The sequence below is a fragment of the Ammospiza nelsoni genome, chromosome 2 (assembly GCF_027579445.1).
Source record: "Ammospiza nelsoni isolate bAmmNel1 chromosome 2, bAmmNel1.pri, whole genome shotgun sequence".
NCBI classification, from domain to species: domain Eukaryota; kingdom Metazoa; phylum Chordata; class Aves; order Passeriformes; family Passerellidae; genus Ammospiza; species Ammospiza nelsoni.
In genome coordinates this window covers 3,025,540-3,052,972 of record NC_080634.1, presented here as the reverse complement: position 1 = coordinate 3,052,972, position 27,433 = coordinate 3,025,540, and the positions used below count along the sequence as shown (strand labels likewise).

General features: G+C 39.5%; 1 protein-coding gene across 2 annotated transcripts in view; it reads right to left on the bottom strand.

Annotated features, from left to right (window-relative positions):
* EPHA3 (EPH receptor A3) overlaps positions 1-27,433 on the bottom strand; it is a 174,929-nt gene that overhangs the window by 6,955 nt on the left and 140,541 nt on the right. For both annotated transcript variants that reach the window (XM_059491578.1, XM_059491584.1), the window contains exons 11-15: positions 24,415-24,600; positions 20,574-20,635; positions 18,149-18,358; positions 11,483-11,632; positions 9,340-9,533 (exon numbers count right to left, since the gene is read on the bottom strand). In XM_059491578.1, the coding sequence (XP_059347561.1) occupies positions 9,340-9,533; positions 11,483-11,632; positions 18,149-18,358; positions 20,574-20,635; positions 24,415-24,600 (802 nt within the window). The remainder of the gene's footprint in view (positions 1-9,339; positions 9,534-11,482; positions 11,633-18,148; positions 18,359-20,573; positions 20,636-24,414; positions 24,601-27,433) is intronic.

Below are 27,433 nucleotides of genomic sequence, written 5' to 3'. Positions count from 1 at the left end.
AGTTTTAATCAGTAGCTGTAAGGCCTGAATTTCACTGACTACTGTTTGTCCTGTGAAGAGCCAATGGTTTTTTATTTATAGTTTTCTGGGTACAGTGGCTGGAATCCCAAGATATTAATTAAGAGTATTTATGAAGTGTTCTTAGTGATAAAGCACAGATTTTTTTTCCCCAGCTTAGTACACCTTTTTAACTTAAGTCTAATAAAACAAGGTCTGACTCAAGAATCACTAATGAAAAAAAGAAAAAGTATAAACAAGTTGAAATAGAACAGGTCTCTAGGATTAGGAATTAGAGTGGCCCAAAAGAGCCTTTATGTTTATTACTTGGATCAAAGTATCATCATGACAAAAAATATGACCTAATTTTAATGCGAGTGACCTCAGAGTAACCAGCACTGTAAAGCATCATTTTTCTTCTTGCAGGACTCCAAACAGAAATTAGTTACTTTCCTCCTCAGAGAGGACATCTGGACTGTTTATCAATGAGCAGGAATTCGCCTCGCTGCGAAGAGCCTGCGCTGTCTCCTCGTGTGCACCAGGGGAAAGCTGGGCTTGCAGAGCATCTGCACACCCTGGCAGGCTTTTCCCCCTGCCCCAGCCCCTAGACAGAAGGGCTGACCAGGGAATTTATGGTCTGGGTGATGTGTGCCATGAGCTCACACTTTAGCAGACAAATTAGACGGGCTGCAGTCCGTGCAGCTGTAAACGACGTCCTGCAGGGCTCCACCTGATCCTCTACAGCTTTTCATAAATCAGTACCTACCAGCTTCAGGAGAGAGTCATTAAAAAGAAATCATGGAAATTACATGTTTGCTCAGGGGAAGTGAAATAGAACATTTCTCTCCATCTTTTCTTCTCTCCCCTCCTTTTTTATTTTCTTTTTCCTTTCTTTAACTCTTTTCACTTTGTTGCTCTGACTAACTATGATACACCCTCTCATATCATCTTTTGACAGTCATGGCGAGATTTTCTGTCCTGTTCACCCTGACTGTTGTCGTATCTACTACACCTACAAAGTTGTATTTACTGACATGTGGTGCCCTAAAAAAACCCCAACAAACAGCAAGACTCAGTTTGGAGAGACAAATTGAACAGTGAGATGCCAGTTACAAAACATCCCGTGGCTGGAGGCTTTCTCTGGATGTGTCCATTAGTCTAACAGTTGGAATTAACCTTTGAGCCATCTGCACTATGGTGTATTGCCATTAGCACAGCTTTTTGAAACAACAGAGGGAAAATTTTGCTGCGCTAGCAAGAAAAAACACAGAAAACATCATCAGAACCCTTCCCAATACAGCATGAAAATCTCACCTCTGGTTGGCCGCTGTCTGGGGAGAAAAAGAGACAAACTAACTTGTAAAATCCAGGAACTGAGACAAAGAAAATGAAAATGTCCTGCCACTTCTTCTGCAAATACACAGAGGAGCTGTGCACACACAATGCCAGACTTTGTACTGTAGGAGCCTCTCTCTATCCATCCTTTCCTCCAAACAGCACAACCAACCTTCAGTTTTTTAAATCTGGACTTTCCTTTCCACAGTCAATTTCTTTTAAAGAGGAAAGGATTTTTAAAAAGTCCCCAAAAACATAAAGTAATTTCCTGTGGCAAATTTTAGGTAATTAAAAGCTGATTTAGTATAGTGAAATTGCTCCCAATGAGCCTGGTTGGAACTCAGATCCTACAGGCTTTATGACTACGGTGAGCTGAAGCACAGAGTTGGGGTCTAACAAGAATTTTATTTCAAGAGAAAAATAACCCCAAAACCAAAGGTGGCACAGAAAGCAAATTTCAGTTTTATCTTCTGTAGCAATCAGAGTCATATGCATGCATGTGTATCAACAGAAAACTAGTAAATAAATGACATGCCAAGGAGAAGTAGAGTTATTCTGTTTACTTGATTATCCCTGGACCTTAAAGATAAAAATCTTTGGAGTTCCATCTCTTCATGCCCATTTTTAACATGCTCTGAGCAGAATTGGTAATTTAGTCCCTAAATTACAATTCACTCCTTAAAGGGGGCACACGGGCTTTTCCCAAGGGCCTTCCAGGGTTGTTTTCATACTCTCCAAATAATCATGTTGTGGGCTGTTCCTTGGAGTGAAAGGAGAGCTGGAGAAATCAAAAGGGGCAACACAAATAACCAAAGGGAAAAAACAATGCTGTTGAGGCTGCAAAAATGGTACACCTCTCTAAATATCAATATTTTTGGTTTTCTAGCTCCATTGTTGGCAAAACAACCAAACCAAACCCAAAAAAACCCCAAACAACCAAATACAAAAAAACCCAAAACAACCTAACTTACCACAGCTTCCACTGGGATAATAACCAAATAAAAAATTAACTGCCCCAAAGGTCAATCCTTCAGTCTTCCCTATTCCTTCAGCTGCCCCTCAGAACATGATTTTCAATGTGCTCTTATTTTTCAGCATCTTGGTGGGATAATGAATCACATGCCTGAGTGTATTCATGCTCCTTCATTTACTTCTTCCCAACAGCAAACCACTAAAGGCAAAAAAAGCCCCCAGCATGTTGCTGAATTTTGGTTTTTTCCCCCTCATAACCCAGCCTAAACTGTGCTTTTAAGGAAATACAGGCACATGGCCATTTCCTGGGATGTGTGGCTGGCTGACAGACCCTCAATGCCAACCACTCATTATTGTTAGGACAGTCTATAAGCTCCTCAGAACAGGCAGAGAAAATAGCTTTATAAAGCTCTCAAAATGCTTAAAAATCTACCATTTGCTGTGGAGAGCTTCCCTTTACATCTCACTGTTGGCTGCACTGCTGTTGCCTATAATCAAAAGAGAAAAACCCCTTGCATCAGTGTTGGAATAGTAAAGTAAAAAGTAGATCTTTATCTGGAAGCTTCCAGGTGTCCCAGTGGGGATGGGCACACCCAGAATCAATTTTCTAAGATTTTATGGGGTTAATTAATTTAAGGTTAAATATTTAACAGCTACATCCAACAAGAGATTCAGCTGCCCCAGCAACCCACTCCTGGGTCAGCCCCTTGGAGTTTCCCCACTTCTTATTGTAGGTCCCCTACTTGGAATAAAGATTTTTTATTAATCTAAACAATATTTCAGGGATGTGATCCAAAATCTAGGGGGAAAGGGCAGGAAAAGTACTACAGCCATGGATTAGCAATCTGCCAAGCTACAAATATGCGAGAAATATATAAAAAGCTTAGGCATCACTGTGCATTTCTACTTCTGTCACCTCTTTCCAGCATTCCCAGTGTGGAATTGCCACCACAACTAACGAGGGCTCTAAAAACTCCTGGGAAATTCCAATAAACAGCAAAAGCTCCCCTCCCCACCAGGCCACCCGCTGGTCCAGCTGCATTTCTATGTAAATTACAGAGCACCCAATCCCAACCCAGTAAATTCTTGTCCCGATTTCACCAAATTAGAGGTGTGAAAGTGCAAATAGATGTTTTACTGTCCCTGTTAACAGCCAGCCCTGCTCACTTCCAACCCCTCACTCTGAAGGGACAATGGCTGAGTGAGTAATAATGATCCCTAGGAAAATCAGGTGGAGACAGGGCTTTTCTGTCTGAAAAGCTGAATGAAGTCCCTAAAATCTCCTCAGTCTAACCCCTCAATCCAAACTGTGCTTAGACACCGAGGAGTTGGACTTACTGCATTCCATTTTGTGATTTGCAGTTAAGTTTCTTTTTTTCCCCCTCCTTCCATATATTCACAATTTTATGTTTAGCAGGCTTCGGAGAGAGAGCTGGAGTTTTAAGTTTACATTACTTGAATTCTTTTAGAGCGAACAGTCTGGGTTTAGGACACAGATTAGATTGTTGCTGGATTTTAAATGAAGCTTAAAGTCCTCACAGAATTTTGCCCTACAGAGCTTTTGGCCAGACTCAAACCCCATTGTTAAGACCCTGACAACATCCAAGGAAAACTGAAATCTCCTCCTCTCTTCCATCCTGCAAGTTCCTAACAGGGAGAAGCAAACAAACAATATTACAGCAGGTCAGCACTATATGTCAAGCATCTGAAGCCTTCTGACCTGAATGGTGAAAAAAAGGGACTTCTCAACAAAGTGTTCAGCCAATCTAAACAGTAATTTCATTGCAAATATTTTTGTAAAAACAAGGCTTGAATTATAGTACAAAAAGAAGCAAGTCTGAATTTTTTATTTGCCCTATTCACTGCTCCTTTTGAGTTTGATTTTCATAAAAATCCTAACAAGCTAGAATGCAGTGTGTTTCCACTGAATTACCAAACTTTAAATGGAAATAAACTTTGTGAGGAGCAAAGTTTTAAATGCAAATTTTAAATTGTAAGTGCTGCCCCTGGATGTCCGAGAATGACAGCAGTGAGAGCAGCACAATGAGAGACAGCAAAGCTGAAGGTGTTTAGCAGTGAACCCTTGCAAACAATTGCTCACAAATAACAGCCCTCCCAAAGATTGCTCAAGGAAATTTCCCAGCCAGTGTTTCAAACTACACATCAAATTTAAGCAAATCAAGGCAGGGTAGCAAAGAACTTGCTACCATGAAAATGAATATAGGAGGAACTAATTATTCATACATGTTTTTTCATCAGGAAGAACAACTGACCCTGACCCCCTAAATTTTCTGGGCTTTATGAAAATAATTTCAGCTATGATTTTTCTGAAATATCCTGAATTTTCAGGTGTTCTTCTCCTCTTCCTTGCCATACAATTATTTCCTCTTCTCCTAAATATGTGCTTGCAGTAAAGAAAAACAACAACAGCAATACCTGACACTGACTTTCACACTACCAAGAGCAAACACAGAAGCAGGTTGGGATTTTTTTGGTGCAGATTCCGTGTCAGTTCTGCAATCAATCAGAGACCTGGCAGAAATCCAGAATTTCTAAAGGAATTAAAAGCAAATTTCAATTTTCTTTCAAATGAGGAACTCTGTTCCATAGCTTCATGAAGACTAAATGACTTCAGTCCCCCCTACATCACAGATGTGAACACACAAAGCAGATATGGGAAAGCAGCCCCAACATTTGAGCTGCCTGAATCCTGTGTCACAACCCTTATACCTCAAGATCACACTGTACTATGACATCTTTGGGACACATAAAGGCTTTAAATATATTATATGACACACTATGCTTTAAATATATTTTTTCAAATGGTCATGTAAGATTAAGATTCATATGCATAAAATGGTAATATACATTGTAAATATATATATATATATATTCATGTATATATGTATACATATAAATGGAGAATCATAAATTTAAGAATTAAAAACCCATAAATCTAAAAAAAATGACAAATATAAATCAGTGAAAAAAGTTAAGTGGATTAAAAAATATTTCAAGAGTCCATTTCATATTTGCAGTGTACACAAAGTACTTCCAGTTGCATGACTCAAGTTACAATTTTTTCCCCACACGAATGAAACAACAGCTTAAGAGCCATTTCAGCCTCACCAACTCACTTGCAGGTGGGTGAAGTGATTCTGACTCCCCAGCCCAAGCTGAGAAAAGTTTCCATCTGCTTTGTATCTGTATGAAATGCTCACAAATGTGAAGTAATACACAGTGGGCTGAAAAAACAATAAGCTCAAGAGGAAAAATAATGAATTGATCAAAACTGGAAGAACGATGAACTCACTCCCACCCTAAAGATATCCAAACAACCAAAGGACTCTGTTCGAAAAATGAACATTGTGTTCAGAAAACAGGAAAGAACAGCAAGACATAAATCAAATAAAAATATCATGAGATTGTGCTTTAGAAAACCACATGGGCTGCACTGAGTTCTGTTCCTACAGCCCCTTGCAGAGCTGCCTAAGGGACACAAAAACCCCATGTGTCCAAAACCAGTGCAGGTCTTATTAGCAAGAGCTCGGGGTGGCCACCTGATTAAAAAGTGAATTTAGACAGGTAAGAAAGAAATCAGCCATACTCTGTACTTTACAAGGAATAGAAATGGAATTTGTACATGAACCTGAGATGAAACACAACACCAGGAAAGGTATTATGAAACGTTTGCTGGGCTGAGGCTACAAAAACCTTTTGTCAGTGTGAGGTTCAAAGGCACGTAGAATGGTCTGCAAAACCATGATCAATAAGGATAAAAACATCCCCTCGGGAATCAAGAAATTATTAGATACCATCGAGTGGCCTGAAGGGATAGAAAACTTTAAAGGGAGGAGGGAATTGAAGGCTCTGACTCCTCTTCTGTGAGGTATTAGTGCAGAACGTGCCTGGGCTGTGGCCTGGAATCAGATGTTCAGCCAAGCACATCCTCCAGTGGAGGTCACTTAACAGCAACCAGCACCCAGAGGACAGGGATATCCTATGCACCTCCAGAAATATGTTTTTTAAACAGATACAACGGTGCTGTGACTGCTTTAAACAAACATCAGCCCTAAAATCTGTAAGAAGAGACAGGTTTTGCATCTGCACCAGACGTCGTCAGGTTAAATATTTTTCCCCTGACCGAGGATATTCTGAACACCTACAAGCATATGGAGGGCATGAAGCTTTAGCATTCCTCCAGTAGCACCACAGACACAGCCAGAGGAGAGCTGGGACCTCTATAACTTAGATTAATTGCTTATTATGGGTAGGAGGAGAGGCAGTGTGGGAGTGCTGCGGCCTCAAATAACAACTGAGAGCAGCCAAGGCACTGTCCAGAGCCCTCAGGGCTGAGTCCCTGAGTGCTTCCCCCTGCTCTGATGTCTGTCCCTCTCTGGGATCCCACTGTGTCCCCTTCTCCAGGAGCTGCCCTGACCCACAGCCCTCCAGTATCACTTACACATTCCTGCACACAAGGCTATGGCAAGGCCCCAGCCCATTTTAAGCCTCACTTCTCATTTTTCTGTCTCATTTTTCTCTGTCAGGCTGTCAAAAAGCGCTGCTGAACCTCCAGGCTCAGTCCCTGGCACCAGCACCAGGGGCTGTCACCTGCCACCGGTGCAGGACACCACAGGGCTGTGCAGCTGGCTGCAGATTTTCGCTCCTATCTAAGGTTTGAGATTAGGCTGCTTTGACAATGATTTCATGGCACAGGGCTGCCCAGCACCCCTCACTGGTGTTTATTTGTGGCTGTGTTTAAGGATAGGCTGGGCTGGCCTGCAGACACTGACAGAGGAGATGGAGAGATCACAGACCATTCCCTGAGCTGCAAGAAGCTCCTCCACAGAGGGAACTCCCATGCTGGGACCCCACAGTGCCCTGTGTGTCACCAGGCAGTGATGGAGAGACACTGCACTGCCTAGCAATGTGCAGGGATGTGGCAGTGGAGGGGTAACTGGGAAGGAAAGTAGGAATAAAATCACCTTTGATGTTGCCCTCCTCAGAAATCCTCTCAGTATCAAAGCCAAGCAGCAGCAGGAGGAGCATTTCACTAAGAGCTCTCCTAAAGCAGCTGTGAGAGGTTCCCTACCTTGCAGGCAGCCTCCTTCCTCCCCTCCTTGCTTCCTCATGAGCTGAGAGCATGGCACTGTGCTAGGGATGTGCAGCCTCTGCCACCCTCTGTGCCACAAAGCACAGAATGGAACAGGAGAGACAAAAGGGAACAATAAATATCCCCCTGTGGAGGCCCTGCACAGAACCCAGAAGGTGGAAACAGTGCTCAGCCTGAATTTGGTCCCCTCTAGAGGATATCAGCTTCTACTGGCTATGAACAAGCAACTGGAAATTATGGTTCCACACTGTTTTTATCTCTGTTGCAGTTCAAATCTGCTGCTGGACGGACCACAGACATTTTGCTTCTGTTTGGAATGAAAAACATGCAGCCCTGGTTTCTGCAATCAGGTCTCCAAACCCAAACAAGATAGTTATGATTTCCAACTCCCTTAGTCATCAGATTGCTGCAGCACATCCCTATAAAATCATTCTTTGCACCAGTGATTTGCCACATAGTGGTGCAAGGTCTTTGGAAGAAATGTACTTGACTGAGAAAATGCTGTTTAAACAGTTTGGAGTTTTTCCCAAAAATGTGTTGCTGTTTTTTGTTTGTTTGGTTGTTTTTTTCTGTTACCTCCTAGAAATAATTGCTTCTGTAAGCATGTTAGTTTCCTACAAGTTAAACACTCACCAAGCAAAATTTTCCAAACACAATTTTGTGTGAGCCATCTTCTCTCAATATATAAATTTAAAAGCAGAGCCCATTAGCATGCCTGCCTTTCTCCTCCCAGTTTTTCTATTTCTGCCCTCTGGCATGGCAGCAGAAGGCAATTAGAGTGGCCAGTGTGATGCTGAGGATGCAGCACAAAGCCCGGGCCAGGAAGGAGGAGGCAAGGTCCATGGCAGTCGCACAGCAGGCTGCAGGATCAATGCAGCTCTCCCCTCTGCCTTTGCTCCATTTCCCTCAGCCTTCCCATCCAATTGCCCTGGTGGGAAGTGTGCTGCACCACAAGGAGAGGTCTGACAGAAAGGTTTTCTGTGCTCCCTTTTGAAACCTGCCTCGTGTCAGGCTCTGGTCTCTTGCCCAGTGACACACAGAACACCCTCCAGGGCCCGGCTCTGAAGCAGCAGAGGAGCAGAGTGCTTTTCTCTCTGACTCTGCCTGCTTTGCTGACAGAGGATTTGGCACTACCATTCATGCTAAAAATTATTTTACACTCCTTCAGTAAGAGTATGACATTTTGTGCATTGTACAACCGAGTCTCTTTAACACTACTTAACTAAAGCTCTTCTTTCACCACGTCTTCATTATGCCCTTAGGTGTCAACACACTCTTCAGCTGCTCTCTCTCAATGAGATAATTCTTATCTCATCATAGTGATGATGTTCCAGAGTGTGTTGAAAACCCAGGATTAAAAATGAATGTTTCAAATGCAATTACGAACACTGCACAGGTTGAAAATTAATTCCTAGTTCACACATTGATCTAAGAGGGAGTGTAAGTGCATTTTTAGGTCTGTGAGCACTACTAAAAAAAAAAAAAAAAAAAGAGACATTACTCAGATGATTAAAGTTAACATGACTTGTCAGAGAAGAGCCTAAGTGTATTTGGACCCAATTCAGAAAGATACTTAGGAACATGGCTGTCTGTAACCTATGAAATACTAAGCACTTACAACACCACCAAAGGGCAGAAGGAAAAGGAAAATCCCACAATGGCCAAATCTGCCAGCTGTGTTTTTCTCAAAAAAAAAACTCTGCTCAGTCTTACAGTAGGTTTCATATCCTTAGCACAAAAATCTTTCACAAATTGGATGAATAATAGCAAATCACTAATAAAATAACCACAGCAATGATAAAAATAATAATATTAAATCCTTCTCTCAAGAGAGAAGGTGGTAAAGAGTGCAAACAAATTCTAATTACAGGAGATGAAGGAATCAAAGAGGTTCATGAGCAATGCAAGATCTAGTGTGTCACCTTGCCGCCGCGTTGGTAATTATTTTCAGACTGCTGGGATTACGGATCAGTTTATCCAGGATGCTGACAATCTGCTCAAACTTGGGTCTGTTGTTTCTGTCCTTCTGCCAGCAGTCCAGCATCAGCTGATACAAGGCAGCTGGGCAGTCCATGGGAGGTGGCAAGCGGTACCCTTCATCCACAGCCTTAATCACCTGCACAAGGAGAAAAGTTTGTGCAAACTTAAAGGCACTTTACAGCAACTTGGGTTTTTATCAGCTGTGAGAACGTTAACGTGGACATTGTGTGTTTAAACAAACGTGTTTATTCACTAATTGTCTCTCCTTATCTGCAAAGTAAACCAGGCAGTCGATTAGGCATGCAGAAGGGGGAAGTTAAGATACAGTGTGTGACTTTGAAGAAGGTGAGTGTGTGGAAAGGATCTCAGAAACTCACACTCACTTGAAATAAATCCATAAACAAAAGCCACAGTTAGCAAGAGCTTGCTTAATATACAAAACTTCAAAAGGTCCTGGATATCTCTCCTCTGATTACACTTAGAAAAACAACCTTTCCGCATCCTCCAGTGGGTGCAGAACTCAAAACACCAACAAGAAAAACAGCCTACCCTGCTGAAAAATCAACATGCCCCTCACTGCCATCCTCAACCAACAGACAAAAGGTCTTGTGGATGATGTCACAGGGCCACAAAATGTTTTTAAAACTTACCTCAGCTATACATTTTCTACTAGGCAGTGCAAGCCCAATTCCTTATAATTTGCCTAGGCTAATAAATTTTGTCTAGATTTTCTGTATTTTTTCCAGATGGACACATGCAAAACTAAGATTACTTTAGAATTTATGTTGTCCATAAGATTTTTAATCCAGCCTTTTTCCTAGAATCCAACACTTCTTGATCAGGCCTACAGCATCTATTGCCCCATAAACAAAAAAACCCAATGTAGAAACTTCAATGTAGAAAATGATAAAGCCATAGTCTGTTAATCTTTCCTTTTCATCTGTATCAATTAATTGAGAAGCAGAAGAAACTATTCTAAATCAGAACATGGACAAGAGAACAGTTAATGCTTTAAGCAGCCATGAAGGAGAGGTACATAAATAGGTTAATCCTTCCATTTTAGATTTCAATGGGATATTATTAAAGACATTCCACTAATATATCAGTCTGCAGAACAGGATACATTAATCTCCACAAAAACAATCATTACCAATTAAAAGAAATGCATCATTTTCTGCAGAGATTTGGGTTGCAAGGGTACCCATTTAAAAGGAATTTTCTTCTCTTTTTCCTTGTTTAACAAAGTAGTACAGAAAAATGTTTGACTACAACTATGTAACTGACTTATTTATTTTAACTTAGAACTAGTAACAATATATATCATCTCCTTGGAAAATCTGTTTGTGTGAGTGACTGCACTCCATAAAATTTTGTCCATAAGAAACTCCTGTGGAATAAATCTAAAATTAATAAAACAACAGAAAAAGAACTCAAAATAGACATAGTAAAAAATCTTCTTTGGGGAAATGTTACGCATCTTTAAAAAATACTGGGAGAGCTCCATTAATCATTTGGATTGCAGGCTTGGACAGTTTACTAATGTTACAAAGAAACCTGTATTGGAAGTCTAATCAGATCACTCTCCTTCTCTATTTTATCCATTGATTACTTCCAGAAGCATTTTGGTTCCATTAAACTCTTAGCAGAAATGCTTTGCTTCTCTTTTTCACAAGTGCCAAGAGCAATTTATTCTGTGCATTTGACATTTGCAGAAAACTTCTATAGGATATTATACGAGTGGAACCAAAAGGGGATCAACAGAAATTTAGGAGGGTTTTCTAACAATGAGCTAAAGAATGTGAAATGCAATGACCTCATTGCAGTGGAATTATTTGCATCATCTTACAGAAAACCACCAATGGGATAAAATACTCCATTCTGCTCCTTCAGAGGTCCAAAACAGTCTGCAATAAATATGGTGGGTTTTTAAAGTTCTAAGGAACTTTTACTTCACCGGGGAGATCAAGTTTACATCTCCACACCTTACTGCATGTCACCATCAAAAACTCAGAGCCACCTGCTCTTGGCCTCCTTTCACAGCTTGATCCCTTATCTGAGAACACAAAAAGCCAACAATTTACTCACATCCTGGTTGGACATCTCCCAGTAGGGTCTCTCCCCGTAAGACATCACCTCCCAGAGGACAATCCCATAGCTCCAGGCGTCGCTGGCTGACGTGAACTTCCGATAGGCGATGGCTTCTGGAGACGTCCATCGGATGGGAATCTTGCCCCCCTAGGAGCAAAACAAAACCAGAGAGTCCATCTGACTGTCCTGCCACAAATATGATTTCATGTGGTTGATTATTTTATCTCTGAGATTCTCAGTAATCGTGATATTGGTGTAAGAAAAACTAGTGCAAGCTGGAAAACGCTGCTGCCATTTGCTATAAGAGCAAAAGAGAGAGTAAAACACATTTCAGTGCAAAATCTACTGATATCTAGATTTACCATAGATTTATCTATCTACAATATAGATTTATAGTACATTACAGCATACATACTTTATAGACACACATATATATACATATTTCATATATATATATATGCATGTATGAGTGTGTAGCATAATTCACACAGATAAAAGTAAATGGTAAACCAAGTCTGGTTGATTTTCAGTTATGAAATGTTGGGAACTGCCACATACATCATTAAAGGTGAAAAAACCACTCCAAGGTCCTTGCTTATAACCCAGGTTCTTTTGCACAGCCCAGGAGAGCTGGATTTGGCTAATTTAAAGGCATTGAAGTGAATTCCCTGCATGGCTTCACCAGGTTTTCTGGGACATTCAAGAAAATAAGGGGCCATGATGTTGCTTCACTACACTAAAGCCAAGCCTCCAGCTGAGACAGAAAGTCAGATTCAGATGGAGTCACTTGTGCAGTGGGAAGAGTGAAAAAATGTCAGCTGGGAGAGTGGCTTTGGACATTTTTTACAGTCATAAGAGAAGCAAGTCACCATTAAATGCCAAACTTGAAGAGAATTGAAGCTTCCAGTACAATTAACATGGTAGGTAGGGGAACATCTCTCTCTGGTCATGGCCACCACTTGGTGCTGTAGGTCAAGTTAATAAAATGCACATAAGGAATCTCAGGCTGAGTTTCTAAAATGTGAGAATTAGAGGAAAGACAATTCCTGGTGATGCCAGCTTCGACAGAGCTTTTTGAGAGTCACACATGAGAAAATTAAGTTCTAAATGATAGCAGTGCAGAACTTGTTCCTGAAGGCAATTCTGGAGTGAATGTGTTTTAGTACAGAAAACTGTGAGAGTTTAAAGTTATTTCCAGTTCTGCATAACGTGCACAGAATATATTCTGAAGATTTCACACCAGACCAGCTCTTTGCAGTGCTTCTGACACCTCCATTATATTCCAGTCACACACCTCTCCTCACAACTTCTGTGAGGAGAGAGTGCTCTGACTTCCACTGAGTAACCAGCTAGAAAAAAAGAGATTCAAATATTTTACTGCTTTGCCTACACTCCCACGAACTGTACCTGCACTGAGGGTAGCTGTACAATCACTAGCTTTAGAATCACTGGCTTGATTAAGAATAGAAATGCAGGCATTAGTGTTAATGAGAAACCTAAATACAGTCTAACTACACTGAAGCATCTTCATTTTCATGGCTAATATTGCATAAATTAAATTAAGTACAAACAACACAGGCAGTCCTGACTCAGACTCCAAAATGTCACTGGATAGGCCTTAGAGGCTTGGCAAAGGTCAGGGAGGGGATTGTCTTGGCACATGGTTTTCATGGATACCATTCTGTTTAGCAGAGCTCCCTACCAAAAGAGAAATCTTCATTTCCCACACAACCCTTAAAATCAGGTGATCACCAAATTTACACAGCAAAAACAGGACACAGAAGATAAACTGGAGTGTTTGAAACCACTGTTTTATCACTGAAGCCAGATGAAGAGCCTGATCTCTCTCTCTCTTGGAAATTAATCTATTGGATGATGGTCTTTAGTCACAAAAAGTACATTGTATTTTCCATGCTTTATAACTTTATTCGCAATTCCCAGTGCTGCTCCAGAACAGTACCAAGAACATAAAAATGACTTTGTTTTTATCATACTCAATTAATAAGCTCCCTTTACAAGTGTCCAGGGGCCCTCAGTGAGCACAAGGCCCAGCCAAGAAACAAGGAAAGCTCTCCTGTAGCCTCGTGTTTTCACAAGAAATCCACTTACAGTTTTAGATGTGAGGCTGATAAAGAAATCAATCTCTCTGTTTTCTATGCTAGAAGTGAGCCCTGGTTTTCAATAAAGAACATGAATCTTGGGGGAAAGCCACATCCTAAATTTACATCAACAAAGACCCCACCACCACAAAGAGAATCGGACATCTCCCAATAGACGGGGGCAGGAATTTCATATTGGACAGAAGGTCTTTATAATCTTATGTAAAAAGTTATCTATGAAATTGGAGAAACACTTTTACAAAAAAAAGGAAAAAAAAGGCAGCATTAATTAGTCTCCTCACATTTTGGGACTGCTTTATTGCAGAAAGATTAAAAACTCAATGAAACAACTTCTGGCTTTGCTTTACTGAAAAAAGAAGGTGTATCTACCCCCGATTCTTCTTGCAATGAGTGTGAGTAAGTGACTTTCAAATTCTCTTTGCTAAGTCTCAGCTGTAATTCTATACAAACCTGCAGATCCACACAGCATTGCCAAAATAACTCAAAAATATTAATTAAAATGTAGTTAAAAAAAGAAATCAACTGCCAGTGAACAGAGTCTAAAAGTGTAATTTTGCTCTTCTGTTCCCCAATTTGTCATATAAATGTCATAATTATTTTTAAAAAGAGATTTTGCTGACTTTTTTTGGAATAATTTAAGAACAAGAGCAGCAATATATTTACTGATTATTTTCTGAAGATAAGTACAGTTTTTATATATTTTTGTCATGGTCTGCCTTTAAGGACACGCTCATCATCAAGCTCAGCTCCCTAAATTTGAGTAGAAAGACAGTTTTGGTGTTAGAAATTGTAGGAGTTTGTTACTTCAGCTCAAAATCCCAGGCACTCTGGGTCAGAGAACCTCTCTCAGGGTTGGAAATCAGAGAGCCAGCAGTAACCAAAAGTTTTATCTTCTGTAGATGGAGCTGCTATTCCTGCAGTATCTGTCTCTCCAATGTAATTCATCTAAAGTCAATGAAGTCCTCAATTTATTTCGAGCACGTCTGGCACTCCAGCACAAGGCAGCTGTTTCCAGGGCTTCAGAACCCATTCCAATATTCTGATTTATAATCTGTTACAGGGTGACAGGCACAGGCACCTAAGCCACAGGCCTGGGGAGGAGTGAATCAAGAAAAATGGATTCTAACTGAATTACTAGAAGGAGTTTGCAGAAAGAGCTGAAAGTAAAAGCCTGGCATTCATTCATTATACTAGGACTTAGGAGAGGCCAGGAGATATCTTAATGGCACAGAACAAGAGAGATTCATGTGAGTGAGATGAGCCAGTTTTACCTTTTTACACACCTGACATTATCAGATTCTGCTTGTCAGTCCCTTACTAATGCATGTTTTATATTGAAATCATCTCCTCCTTGAGTAGTCAGTGATGACGGAGCACTGCTCCTCTCCTCTGTGCTTTGGGGCAAGAGAATTTATGGGGTTTTGGTTCCTTTTTTACCACACCCTTCAATACATTCAGACTGTATCACTGTGATTTTGCATATATAGGGAAAACACAACTGATTTCTGTCCAACATGGGCTGCATTTACATTAAAATGCCATGAATACTGGTGATGTATCTATGTGCTTAAATAGTCAAAGTTCATCTACAGATTACCCAAATATTGTCTTTGAGAGACATAATTACAGTCCCTCTGCAACTGTGATTGCTTAAATTCCCTTCCACTTCATAGTGTGTGATTAGTCCACCCACTTGTCATACAGACATCTGAAAAATAATAAGGATAAACCAGATCCATTTGAAATGACAATTTTAATACAATCTCAGTGTTTCAATTAAAAGTGAATAGATATGGAGAATGTGGATAATTACAGCACATCCCCTCAGGCACAAAGACTCTGTGAAAAAAATTAAAAAATCCAAACAGTCAGCCTGGTTCACATGCTGGCTTCTGCTTCTGTAAGCAGGCAGACCCCAGGCTGCCGAAGGCCTTTTGTGGTATCAAGGCAGTGACAATAATTCAGGAGGTAAAAAAATGACCCTCTCAGTTAGCAAAGTTCCTTACAACTCCTGATTCCCTGTAATTCACACGTGCACTTGTGATCTTTGCATTGTCCTTCAGGCTTCCAATACAATAGCATGAATATCACAGATTGTGCATTGATATATAAAGGAATACATAAATTATTGATGTATAAAAGAATACATGTTCATAGCCTTAATGCAAAGCTTCAGACATGGCTTCTGAGAACAGCACAACATAAAATTTCACCCAGGCAGTGCTGAGTATTGAAAGCCTGGCTGGGCTTCTTGGGGGTAGATCAATCCTGACTTGCAATTATGAATTAAAGCAGTGAAATCATTCTCAGGCTTTGACATTTACAGGTGGAAAATAGGGGTAGATAAGAAGCCTAAATAGATAAAGCATCCCACTTTGCAACTAACTCTATAAATTTCTAGGACCACTGATACTAAATGGACAACTGGGAATAGGAAGAACAGGAGGACAGGGGGACATCAATATAATACACACTCTGTAATGTTTGAAATTTGAGTTATAATTTTAGATTTTTTTTGTTGCTTTTTAAAATATCTTGTTGTCATCCTTTAGTTTTAAAGACATTTGTTTTGGGACAATTCTATTATTAGGCATGAAATAATTTGAGATGATACCATTATTTTTAAAAAGTGGCACTATTTTTGTCCTATAATTAGTGGTTGCAAAATGTGCTAAGCCTAGGAAATGGTCCTGTGTTTTGTGAAATATCCAAGCAGCAGGATCACAAACTGTTCATCTCTCTGCCAGTGGAGTGAAACTCTGTTTCACATCTGTGATCCCCATTTTTTCAGCTGGGGATCAAACATCCCACCTGGAAACACTCCCCTGACATCAACATAAGACTCACTTCAAAGGGAAATGTGAGCAAAAAAGATGAATATCAAATAGCCTTGTTCTTCTCTCAGAGCCAACATGTGGCACAGGTATATTCACAGCAACAACTCTTGAAAAAATAAATTAGATTTGTCCTAAGTTGTATTTGAAGGTTTTAATTACCTGAGCTTCTTCCTGCAGCAGTTTGCACACACACCATAAATGCCAGATGGAGTTTACTGAACACAGATGATTACACTTCACAAAATAGTTTCTTTCCATCTGATTTCACTATCTAATTGCAAATAAGCAGGTAGACTCAAAAAATAGGTGGCAGGGGGAGAGGAAGAGGACATTCACATAGAACACTGGCTGAAAACACTGACAACTTGTGCAGCCTGATTTGTCCAAGCCACCTACAGACACGTCACTGATGTGACAGCTTCATCCAATGCTTCATTTTCAGCTTGATTTTAAGAGAGCAAACAAGTATCTGACACAGCAATACACCTATTTATTTATAATAATAATTACTATTATTATTAATAATAATATATTTATAATATTTATTTATTAGTGCTGTAACACTACTGAGAATGAACACTGCTTTCTCCTGCTAATGTCTCTCTGTATTAACCATGCCAGATCTCTGCAGACAGTTTTCTAAAGTGCTATATATTGCATATTTCTAACTCCTTGGCAAAGTTTATCAGAGGGCAAAGAAAACACTGAAAGGTCAAGTAAAGAATAGAGTCTTTATGCCTGCTAAGTTATGAAGGTATGATAAATGTATCTATTAATGTATGAGTATATAATGTGTAAGAAATCTGTCATTACTCATTTCTCATGTTATTTTATTTCAATCATGAAGAAGGCAGCATGTAAACTACTAAAATTATTGATTGCTCCTGTCAGTGTTCAGGAATGAAAGAAACCTCATAAAACCCACATTAAGGTTATGTTGATACATTGTAATTTTGTTTGTACAGTGAAGATGAGGTGATCACTGTGAGCAATGCAAATTACACTTGACTAAGATACTGGATGTCAATGTCACTTTTTGTAAAGCCTACAAAATCCACTTTAAATAGCATTAAAATGAACAACCAGATATCCAAGTATAGTACAGCTATATACATAAAGCTAAAGGCTCCCATAAAAAAAGGGAAGTGTTATTCAAGGTCATAATCAGATGTGCAATTTTTGTTTTACTCAGTTAGGAGTACAAGAGCAGGTATAATGACACACACTTGAAGAACATGATTGCAGTATGCCCCAGTCAGAAATATGTTTTATAATGCTAGAAAGCACAAAAAAATTCAATGGGTAGGATTTTTTTTTACTGTGTGGGAGATAAATACGCAGTGTAACTAAAACTTCTCAAAGCACACATGAAGGCGTAAATTATTGTGTGCCAAAAGAACTCAGGCTTTAATTGTAATATTCACTCCTTTACACAGCCAGGAGAAAGAAACAGATCCAAGAATTTTGAATAGTCTAAGGAAAGTAATCTACCAACACAAGCCATACTTTTTGCATGCACATTTTTTATTTTCTCCAGACATGAATTTAAAAATAATTGTGATGAGCTCCTGGTTTATTGAGCATCTCTGGGCAGACAGACTGACTGCCCTCTGCAACACAGCCTCAGATTTCAGATTTCCATCAGATTTGAGTCTTTGCCACAACCAACAAGAATTTAAAAAAGGTAAAGGAACACAGGAACTCACCCTTGTGGTGTAAGCAGCTTCTGGGTCATCCTCCAGCACACGAGAGAGACCAAAATCTGAGACTTTGCAGACCAGGTTGCTGTTGATGAGGATGTTACGAGCAGCCAAATCCCGATGGACGTAGCCCATATCTGACAGGTACTTCATGCCAGATGCGATCCCTCGAAGCATGCCCACCAGCTGGATGACTGTGAACTGGGCATCATGCTTCTGGAAAACATTGGAAATGTCATCTCAGGGATTGCTCATGCTCCTTCTTGCACAGATTTTTTTCATAAATCACCTGGAAGCTCCTCAAATGAAGAGCTCATGAGTCAGGCGTTGTGATTTAAATGCCACATGTTGGTCTCCCAATCAGCTGAGGGAAGAGGACAGATTTGCAATTCAAATAAAAATTCATTTTTCCCCTTTTTGCTGTCATCAGAGTTTTAATTTCCTAGATGGGGCACGTGTGAAAGCAGCACATAAATCTAAGTCGTGCGTGCTCCTGAGACTGGAGTGTCAGAACATTACAGAAACAGATGTCCAACTTCCCTGCAAGGCCACAGGATTTTCTAGTGAAAATCCAAGCCTTCCCCAATGGCCTAATGAAAGTTTTCTATTACACAGGAATTCATTTAACAAAAGCAAATGCTGATGTGAGTCAGCGGCTTTCAAATTCTGTTAGTTTTAAACTAATTTCAAAAATTCAGAAATTACTGAAACATATTATGACTTAGCCTAGAAAGCATTGCTTGGATATATTTCAAATCATCTACTTCTGGGCATAATTAAAATCTCCCAACTCTTACTAATCCTGTTTGCTACTTTTGATATTGATATATGGATACATAGACAATAGGACAGCATTTGCTGTAGTGCAGCTCTCAGATGAATTCCCCAGTGCTGTAAATGTAACCTCATGGGCAGCTCTCCAGCTCCTCATGCTGCTGCTTCTGGAATTTTATTAAATACAAGGGAGTTGGCTCTGTCACATGAGGTGATCTGACATGAATCAGTCTGCCAGACTGATTGCATCTATTTTTCATTTTTGGTTAGTGTACTTGGGGGTAATATTAGCACTGGAAACATTAGGCAAATATAAGACACAGTGAATACTTAAAGAGTCTCTCAGAACTCCCCTTCATGAAGAAATTAATATTTTAAAAGATTCTTAGCTGTTGTCTGTCCCTTTTTTATCAGAGCCAACACAAGAGAATTTAATATAGACTCTGGAAAAGATTTCGCTAAAAACCAGAAGGTTTCTAAGCATGAACAGAATCAGATGCTCAGAGAGCCTCTCAATGGCAATGAGGAAAGCAAACTAAGTAGTTCCAAAAGGCATTTATAAAAAGGTTAGAGGGCCTGAGTTGCCTGTGATATTAATGAGTCACAAGGTTCTTATCTATGCTTCCACATAACAGTAGTAAAAAAAAAAAAATCACACTAAAATGAAAGAACAAGCTGAACAACTGTTCTGTGCAGTCAGAAATTATTCTCCCTTCCTCAGGGCTCTCTTCAAGGATTTCAAGTCTAAAAAAATATATATATAGTTCAGTACAGAGATATTTCATTCAGCTATACTGACACATTATTTATATGTATTTTACATGCTCCAGTGGACACCATAACATATATAGTACATAGAGAAACTAAGGTTGACAATCTATCCCCTTCTGGGGTTAAACGTCTAGTTCAATGTTATGAATTTGGGGGATAATGTCATTCAGCCGTGGCAGAACCAAAGCAGTCTCCCAGCCAAAGCTGAATTTGCCCTAACAAATTAAAATTAAACCAGTGTTTCCCCTCAGATGGGATTTCACTTCTCCTGCACTCCTTGTTTTGCCACAAGTAAATCTTGGTGACGCAGGGAGCATTTGAATTTTTTTAGGCTCACTACCAACTTTGACAGAAAACAAAGATAAATCAGCAACAGCATTAGTGTGTCTAAGGTTGGAAAAAGAAAACAGGCCAGTAAACGTTGCTAGTTAAACATTTCTAACATCCTCAGGTATGGGGCTATTCTCTCAACTTTTCATTACTGATAAAATTTCCACAAATCTATTAATTTTGAAAATCTCTTGCTTAGACAAAGAGACTGCCAACCAATAAGCATAACTGCACTACAGTCATAATTCAGCCTCCAGAAAAACAGTTCTCATTTTTTGTGTGCCAGAATGCTGCTTTGTTTTGTTCATTTTTAATAGATATGACACACTAATGCAACCAAAATTGCCTTAATTTTGGAATAATGCTTACTGCAAATGGACCAGCAGATCCCTAAGTGGCTTTCTGAGCACATCATGATACTCACAAACCTAAATGAAAATAAAAAAAATATCAAGCAACAAGAGCTGCTGATGAATCAGTGCAGAGTGGCAGCAGACACCTAACAGGTCCAGAACAAGAGGCACTTCTGCCCCATTTAGTTTCCTGTTGCACTTACTCGTAGGAAGCTGTCCAAGGATCCATTTTCCATATATTCAGTAACAATCATAACTGGCTTACCTGGAAATAGAGCACAGGGGTCAGGCCTTTCAAAGGAACACATTAGAACACCATCAGCAAACCCAAACATTTCAGGATTGTGTCCAAATCTTCCTAGCCCCAAGGATAATTTTTACATTATTCCTTTACATTTAGAAAGGAAGCAAAAGATGTGTGGGCAAACTGAGGCTGGGTGCAGATACAGATGGAAAGCAAAGTGCTCAGTAAAACACAGGGCACAGGAAAGAGAAGCAGAACTGTAAGATGGGCATTCCCTCCTTGCAGGAGCTCCTTTTCTCTGTGCTGGGATCCCTGACCACAAAAAATCCCTGATCCCGTGGACGTAGCTGGGACCTGAACATGCATTGGCAAACTCTAAGAAAACAGCCCTTGAAAAGCCTTTTTTGTTCCCCCAAAACTCATCCAGATATATTCAGACCAGTTTTTGAAACCATTCCCTCCACCCTAGGGCATTCTGTGACACAACCAAGATTTTCTATGCAGCTCTGACAAGCTGGAGAGAAAGTAATCCAAAAATTCATATGATGACAGGGAAGTTTTCAGACCAAGGTCATTGCCCTGCTAATTTTACCATCATATGGATTTTATTATTTCATAATATTTACTAATGCTTTGCTTATTTTCTCTTTGTGGTAGAGAGAAGGCTGGGTAAGACCATGAAGTTATTTAAGGAGATGAATTATTATTGCACATAAAATACAGGAAGGCATCTGACCATAAAAGTAGGACAAAAGGCCTGCATATTGTATATGAGCATGGTGAAATTTTAGCTTTTAAAACTGAACAGCGTGAGGCTTGAAAAAGGTACCCAGCTTAATTAAGAAGAAGAAAGCCATCAAAAAGCTAAGTCAATGGTAACAACTTTTTTTCTGTTTGTTTTTCAAAAAATACAGCTTCTACTAAGTAGAAACTTTAGAAGAGAAATAGTCATTTCAAAGAATGAATTTAACACAAGAACATTATGAATTAATGGGTTCAAATATCTTCTTTCTGCGGTACAAATGATGTGTTATACTGTGGGAGTCACACTAATGAGTAATTAATTGACTCTCATCCATTCACCAGTAGGAAATACTGTATGCAAAATATTAATCATGAATGATATAAGAGATGATACAGATAAGAGATCTAGCAATGTAAAAGCTAAAAAAAAAATCTATTTATATTTAGTCTTGCTAGCTTAGAAAGAAAAGAAAAAGCACTTAACTTGCACTCTGTGTGTAACATGAATTCAAAGGGATTTCTGATAACACCCAGAATATGCTGTTGGACCTTTCAAGTACAGGGCTATCCAAAACTTTCTATGATAAATTGATTTACTTTGCCCTGCACTTTGAAGCCAGGAGACAGGTGCCTGGTTTCTGTACAAACTCAGGCAATTTTATGAGACTTTATCAGAAGAACTTAAATTAGAGTAAGAAATATATCTTCCAAATTATTACAGGAGCATCTTCCTGCCTTGCTCACCCACACTCAAAAATCTAAGTGCAGGGTTTCACCCTCATTCAGTTGGAAATGTGCCCATAATAAGAATCACATGCTCTGAAGTTTTAAAAGAACCCTCTGCATCCATTTATCAAAGCTCAGCCGTTTATAAATGATAACAAGTTGTGTCAACAGTATTGCCCAGGTTTATTAGAATAGCAGGCTGCAAATTGCTGTAAATTATTAGTAAACTAAGCAGAACATGTGTGCTGGCTATTAAGACTGCTGCCTGCAGTGTGCCCAGGAGTGCAGGGCAGCAGCTGGGAAATGCAGAAATCCACAAGGAGCAGAGGAAAAATTCTGTGCTGGAGGCAAGGCTGGAAGCCTGATATAGTGATTGATTTGTTAAAAAAAAAACCCAAACAAAAAAAACCCTCCAAACTCCCAAGCTTGTTCTTCTATCACCCTGCAGAATGTCCAATAGAACAAATAATTATATTGTTATGTTTAGTTTGTGCCATATACTTTTGCCCAGTAAAAAGCAGCTCCAGAGCAGATTTCTCAGCTCCTGTTCTGGAGCTATCTGCAGAGGGTGTTGTACCCCTGAGGTTTTATTGGCTTCAGCAGGGAATATTCAGAGTTGCTCTCTCACACATGGACGTGATGGGCAGCTGGCACTCCTGATGTCCTTCCCCTGCCCCCCAAACCAGACAGCAGTGCTGTGAATGCACCTGAGTGGCAAACTCACTAAAAGTCACTCACACAGAGTACAGAGAGAATTAGTAATGCACATTCAAGAGCAATGCATAAATTCCTGCCTGTACAGCAATTAAATTATTGTCTCAAGTGCTCCAGGAATACAAAATGTAACAAAAGAGATTTTAGCTCAGCTGTGTGCAGGCTGATGCTGGCGTTTCAAGTGATTTTGTGACTGCAAATCTTATTCTGACTGTACAAAATGTGTGTCACTACAAAGCGGGAGATAAACCTCAATTTATGCAGGCAGACCTTTCCTAATAGGACTGTGAGACCTAAGATAAACAATAATTTCTTTGTTATTGAAATCAGCAAAATAGAATTTCATGAATCATACATAGAGAAGGCATTATTATTATTATAATTGTGACTCTTCATAACATGTAGTGTTTTACATACCTTTCACTAGAGACTTTTAGACATATTCTGGTGGGGTTTTCATTTCTTATACTTTTCAGCAGTATGCTATGAAATTTTTTCATGCCTATTCTTGTGAAACTTTGAGTTACACAATTAAAAACCAAAATTTTCTTCAAACTAATAAAACCATCTACTTAAACCCAAAGTGTTTGGCATGTTTCTGGTCAGTTAAACTAGAAACATCCTCAGCAAATTCCAAGCTGAGCACTGAAATGGCAAAGAGTTGCTTCGCCAGCAGGGTCCTCTGGAATGAACAAGAAAATATCCCACCAATTTTTTCTGCTTCCTGAAAAATCTTAGAGGACTCCTTTTTCTTCTTCTTTTTTTTAAAGATTGCCTCATATAAAAGCTTATTGATCTCCCCCTTAATAACTAATGTAGGTAGATAAATTTGATTTCTAAATGTATCTCTTCATTCTGTAGTGGAAATATAGAAAATGTGGCTGAAGAAGGTTGTTGAAATATATTACTTTTCCAAGAAGATACCACATGTACATGGAGGCTTCAGTTAAATTTTTTGCTCTCCAAAAGAGAAGGTGATTTGTAATCACAAACAAAGACGAAGAATATGCTTTAACAAAAATATCCCAAGCAAACACATAAGCACACAAAAGCAGATTTAGAAAAGGCATTTAAGTAAATAGATATATAAGGACAGAGATAAAATTAATTTTACTACTGACAGATTAAATCCTCAAGACTTCTTCTTTGAGATTCACACACACCATGATGTGTGAATTCTGGAGCTTGAACATGCCTTGTGCTGGTACCTATTGAATATCTTATGGATTATTTCCCCTGCATGAAAACCATCTAGGAAAAAAGTTTCGCCTTATTTAATGATTCACTAGAACCTGTTGCTGTACCAGGTAGGCTGTTCATTAATTAGTGCTAATGACAAATCTAATGACTTAGCTGAAAGCAGAACACAGGGAAGTTCAGTGCAATTACGAAGCCTCATCAGTCTCCATGACTCCTTAGCAGATCATCACCCAGTCCCTCCTGGCCCTTTTGGAGCAATTTTGGAGCAATTCCTAACTCCAGAGTTTATTAAACCTGCCAATTTATTACTGAGCTTTTTGCAGAGCATATACCTGGCTGACTTAATTCATAATTCACTTTTTCTCTCCTTTGACTGATCAGCAAATGAGAGAATTATTCAGGCTGGAATTGCTTACTTTTAGTGACGACTCCCTCCAGCCGGATGATGTTGGGGTGGTCAAACTGGCCCATGATGCTGGCTTCTCCCAGGAAGTCCCTCCTCTGCTTCTCTGTGTAGCCAACTTTCAGGGTTTTGATGGCCACTGAAATTTCCTTCTTAGAAGGCAGCTTCAGGCGTCCGCTGCACACTTCTCCAAATTCTCCTAAAAAAAGAGAGTGGAAAAGTGATGAAAGCTGAAATGTGGTTACTCCGTAGGGATTCAAGGAAGAACAATCAGCACTCAAGCCCCTGCAATGTGGTGTACACTGGTTTACCCTTTTGCAACATGTAAGAGCAGAGCACAAGGAAAATTATCTTAGCATTCAGAAGAGGAAGTATTAAATATATAGAAAACTGTTGGAAGAAGACACTTTACTTGAAATTTTTTTTCTGTTGAATAATTTTTACACAGATCACATAAGGAAGTTTCAATATATTATTATTTGAGCAGCAACTGATTTCAATGCCCCTTTTCAGCTTTTCTTTTCTGAATATTTTTATTTTTTAGACAGCCAAGTTAATCAAAAAAGACCTGAAAAAATGTGTGGTAGGGCAATGACCTTCCTCTGTTGCTAACCCAGGTTAGATTTGAGTCAACAACATAGAAATTCATGTTACCATATCTTACCACCAGCTGCTTCATCCTCTAGGCATAGAACTGTACTATCAAGATAATAACCAGTCAAAGGAAGATCCATTTTTATGTACATATATATTGCTAAAAAGCACTGACATTACATCCTTTGATTCTAACACTCTTTGTGTTTCAGGCTGCCAAGACAGGCAGCAGCTCAGAAAACAAATTTTAAAAGCTGTTACTAGTAACTAAAGGGAGTTGAGTTTTTTTCAGACCTAATTAAAAGCATTCAACTTCTGCAAGCCCAAATGACCATTATACTTTACCAGGAGTTCAAACACTAACCCCAGCTCAATACTGTCAGAGCACCACAAAATAGGAAGACCAAAGCACATCTTGAAAACAGAAGAAAGGGGGGAAAATGCTTGAAATAAATCTTGTAGCACCCTGCTTCCAAGTCCATTTTCTTGATGTTTTAATGGTCCAAAAAGCTGTAACAAGCTAAGGTCTTAGAACTATTTTACAGTTACTGTCAATGGAGACTTTAGCTATGATTTCAGCCAGCAGCCCAGCAACCAATCCTTCATTTTAAAGCTGGAATCGTGAATCTGATATTTGTTTAACTTCTGGGAAGGAAAAGGTTATGGGTAATGTCCATCAACACAGTCCCATTCAGCCATGGCTGAATGATCCAGAGCTTGAGTGATTAATCAGATTCCAAAAGTACCTCAAGGCCAGCAGATGCTGCAAGAGAATAAAAGATGGGCCCTTCCTATTTGTCTATGGATATAAAGCAGGTTCACTTTGTTGGAAAATTATTTCATTGGAAAGAGCTCCCCAGGCAGCCCAACTACATTAACCTATGATTTTTTACCTCCAGCACAGCATGGATGCTAAATACATTTATCTGGTCAACACCATAGTGACCCATGCAGTTACACTACAATTTTTCCTGCATATTATTATTATTACATGACCCCACTAAGAAATGGACTGGGTTTCACCAGACACTGCTTAAGAGAAACAAGGGATTCTGCTTGAGTGGAAAAACTGGCACTGACTGTAAGATGTGAGAATGATGGCTTTTCATACAAAGCCTTCCTGAGGTGTTTATTTTTAATTACATCCCACACATAAAGATTGAACAACCTGCCCTGCTGACTGGTGTGTCTATTTACATGTGGGAAGCTGATAGGGATTATTTAGGAGGGCTGTTCATGGCACAAAGATCTCTCTTCAGGATATTTTAATTTCTTTTAAAAGAGGTTATTAATACATCAGAGGATAGTGTTTGCTGTGCATTTAGACTCGGGGGAACAGTAAATGAAGATTCTGTGAAATAAGCTACTCCCTTCACTCTGCTGCATTTTAAATCTGTGCAGAGAACTCCCTCAGATTTGGAGAGGCACCAAAGTTCAACATTTCATAAACCTTGGGAACATCAGCCACATTCATTGGGACACTGCAAACCTTCACAGTAAGTTTATAGACAGGTAGCACCTGAATTTTGTGAATAATTTGATTAACAAGATGTTATGCTATAAGTATATTTCCTCTTTGGAAGAAAAGCAAATGCTTGTTTTCTTGTTCAGCAAAGCACATAGTTAAATCCACCCCAAATCAATAAAGTACTTTCTTCAGTATTCTCCTACTGCCCAGTTGGATTTAAACTTCTGAAGTGGTTTGTTGAACTGAATCCATAAAAATAAGTGAGGTATTTTAAAAGAAAAAATTACTGTAAAGAAAAGTCTGAAAAAGTGGCTTCTGACCTCAATTTTCTTATGCTTAGCCTCCCACTAAAATCCCTTGTGTTTTTCTTGAGGTTCTTTTGGATAAGAATATTTCCTTATTGCATTTGTGTATGTTTTCAAAGCTATGTAAGCTCTGAAAGCCCTCTCTTCTCAGAGACTTCTGGCTAAAGCTGTGAAAAACTGCTTGGAGCACTTCAGAATGTCAAGATTGCCTGCCTGCCTTGAAGGTCTCATTACTTACGTCACACTCCAGGGCAGTTAAATGAATCCCTTCTTCTCAAATCCCTGTCTTTTTTTTTTTTTTTTAATAATTTCATCCACACTTGCCTTGCAAAGGACAAGGGCAGGAAGAGACCAAGTCATTCACTCAAACAAGGCATTGACTCAGTAAGAGGCAGGAAATGCCTTTATGGTTTTGGGGAGAAGTGTTCCTGAAGAAGTTGCCTCAGAGCACTCTGAATGTGAAAGCTACCACGTGCTGAGGGTGATAGCAGTGTAAAGTGATGCCACAAACTCATTTTGGGTGCTCCCAGCCCTCTGTGGCCTGATTTTCATCTGTTCTTCCCTTCCTGGCTCTTCCTGATGGCATCTCAAGCAAATGCTAAGAGGAAATGTTAACTATAATGCCTTATGTGCTCCAGACTACATTAACTGAGTTATGGTGCCCA